General features: G+C 51.0%; 1 protein-coding gene across 1 annotated transcript; it reads left to right on the top strand.

The window, feature by feature from the left end:
* The first annotated feature begins 208 nt into the window (after positions 1-208).
* On the top strand, positions 209-1,513 carry tbcc (tubulin folding cofactor C). The gene has a single exon (XM_012862773.3). It carries the CDS (start codon positions 259-261, stop codon positions 1,297-1,299), a length of 1,041 nt encoding a protein of 346 aa, XP_012718227.2. The 5' UTR covers positions 209-258; the 3' UTR covers positions 1,300-1,513.
* Positions 1,514-1,827: the final 314 nt, after the last annotated feature.

Here is a 1,827-nt window from a genome sequence, read left to right as displayed (position 1 = left end):
AGCCATACAAATCAAAGCAAACTCTTAAAATATATAATTGTGTGTGCAATGTATCTATATCATATATGAGTTTTAATTTTATGAAGTGATTTACGTACAATTAAGTATCTATACAAAGATTTTCAGATTCCCTGGGATTGCTCCTTTTTTTGTGTGTGGCTTTTGACGTGTAGCTGTAGCCCCTCCGAACCAGCAGGGGTCGCTGTTCAATCTCGCTCGGGTTACAACGCCTGACGTCACTTCCGCCATTGTATCAACATGGACGCAGCCGTGGAAGTAAGTGCAGAAAGCGGGTTTTACGATAAAAACGGAGCCGCCAAGATACGCGAGCGGATCGAGACGCGTCAGCAGGCGTTGGCGGAAGACGCCGAGCGCCGGAAGGAGGCCAAACAGAGCCAGTCGGTGGGCGAGGAGAAGGCCGGGTATTTCGTGAGCGCCTTTAACGCGGAGCGGGCGGGCATCCAGGAGCTTCTCGCCGGCTGCTCGGGTGCTGACCGGCCCGCTGCGACCCAGAAGCTGGAGGAGGCCACGGCCAGGATGACGCAGCTGCAGAAGTTTCTGAACGACAGCATGATGTTTCTGAGCCAGTACGACATAAGAGTGGCCCAGAGTGCTCTGCAGAAGCTCCAGGCGTCTCTGAGCGAGATCAGGGAGGAGACGCTGCCCAAGAAGAAGTTCACCTTCAGATCGAGGAGTAAAGCTGCGGAGAAGGTGTCAGATCCTCCTCCTCCTCCTCCTCCTCCGTCGTCTGAGGCTGCGCGTTCAGGTGTCACCGAGGTGGATGGAGCAGCAGGCTCCGAGCGGGCTGACCTCTCCAACATCAGCAACCAGTCTCTAACAAAGACGTCAGAGGAGATCCAAAACCGAGACGTGCTGCTGACTCACCTGACCAACTGCAAGGTTCGCCTGTATGGCTCTCCCAGCACCCTGCACCTGAAACACATCCACGCCTGCGAGATCCTCTGCGGGCCCGTAGCCACCTCCGTGTTCGTGGATCACTGCAGCAACAGCGTGCTGGCCTTCCCCTGCCAGCAGCTGAGGACCCACCACACCACCGACACCCAGGTGTACCTGCACGTCACCAGCCGGGCCATCATCGAGGACTGCCGGGGGGTGAGCTTCGCCCCGTTCTGCTGGACTTACCCCACCCTGGGTCAGGACTTCTCTGCGTCTGGCCTGGACCGGGACAGAAACAACTGGACCCAGGTGGACGACTTCAACTGGCTGGCCGCTGGGACGCCATCCCCCAACTGGACTGTCATTCCCGAAGCAGACAGAAAAACCTCCTGGGACCCTTAAAACCTAATGTTTAAGGATGTTCTCCTGTTCTCATGTTATCAAAGATTTAAAATTCTCTGTAATATCCGCTGAGTTGAAGCTCTTCTAATAAAACTCACCTGATCTATTGGCTCAGATAACATTTAGGTAAAAGTGCCTCACCCAAGAATGAGTTGATGTACCGTAAGAGGAACCTTCTGTGCTTATTTATTAATAAAAGAAAAGAAAACCAAAACGTTTGCAGCTGCGTCTTTGTACTAATTATTTATTAACCCATGTCAACTTTTGCCTCCCGGTTTGCAAAATGTCATCAAAATTTCAAAGCTATACGTGCTTTCGCCTTCAGCACTGGACAGTTCCTGCCGTCAGGTCGTGTTGATTTCTGCTATAGGAAAGCTTAAATTTTGGACACAGGCCAAACAACTTCCTTCATTCCATCCTTTAAAGTTGTTTTAATATAATGGCAGAGAAATTGTGGGAGTGACTGGAGTTTATTCTCCTTGATTATTAAGTGTGGAGGTGGATCTTTAAACATTTAAGTATCACAAA

The sequence above is a fragment of the Fundulus heteroclitus genome, chromosome 10, assembly GCF_011125445.2.
Source record: "Fundulus heteroclitus isolate FHET01 chromosome 10, MU-UCD_Fhet_4.1, whole genome shotgun sequence".
Lineage (NCBI taxonomy): Eukaryota > Metazoa > Chordata > Actinopteri > Cyprinodontiformes > Fundulidae > Fundulus > Fundulus heteroclitus.
Note: the sequence above shows the minus strand (reverse complement) of the source record. Positions and strands in the feature narration are given on the sequence as shown.

What these genes read in the sequence shown, in the direction of transcription:
- tbcc (XM_012862773.3), top strand. Translation starts at nt 259, where the DNA reads ATGGACGCAGCCGTGGAAGTAAGTGCAGAAAGCGGGTTTTACGATAAA.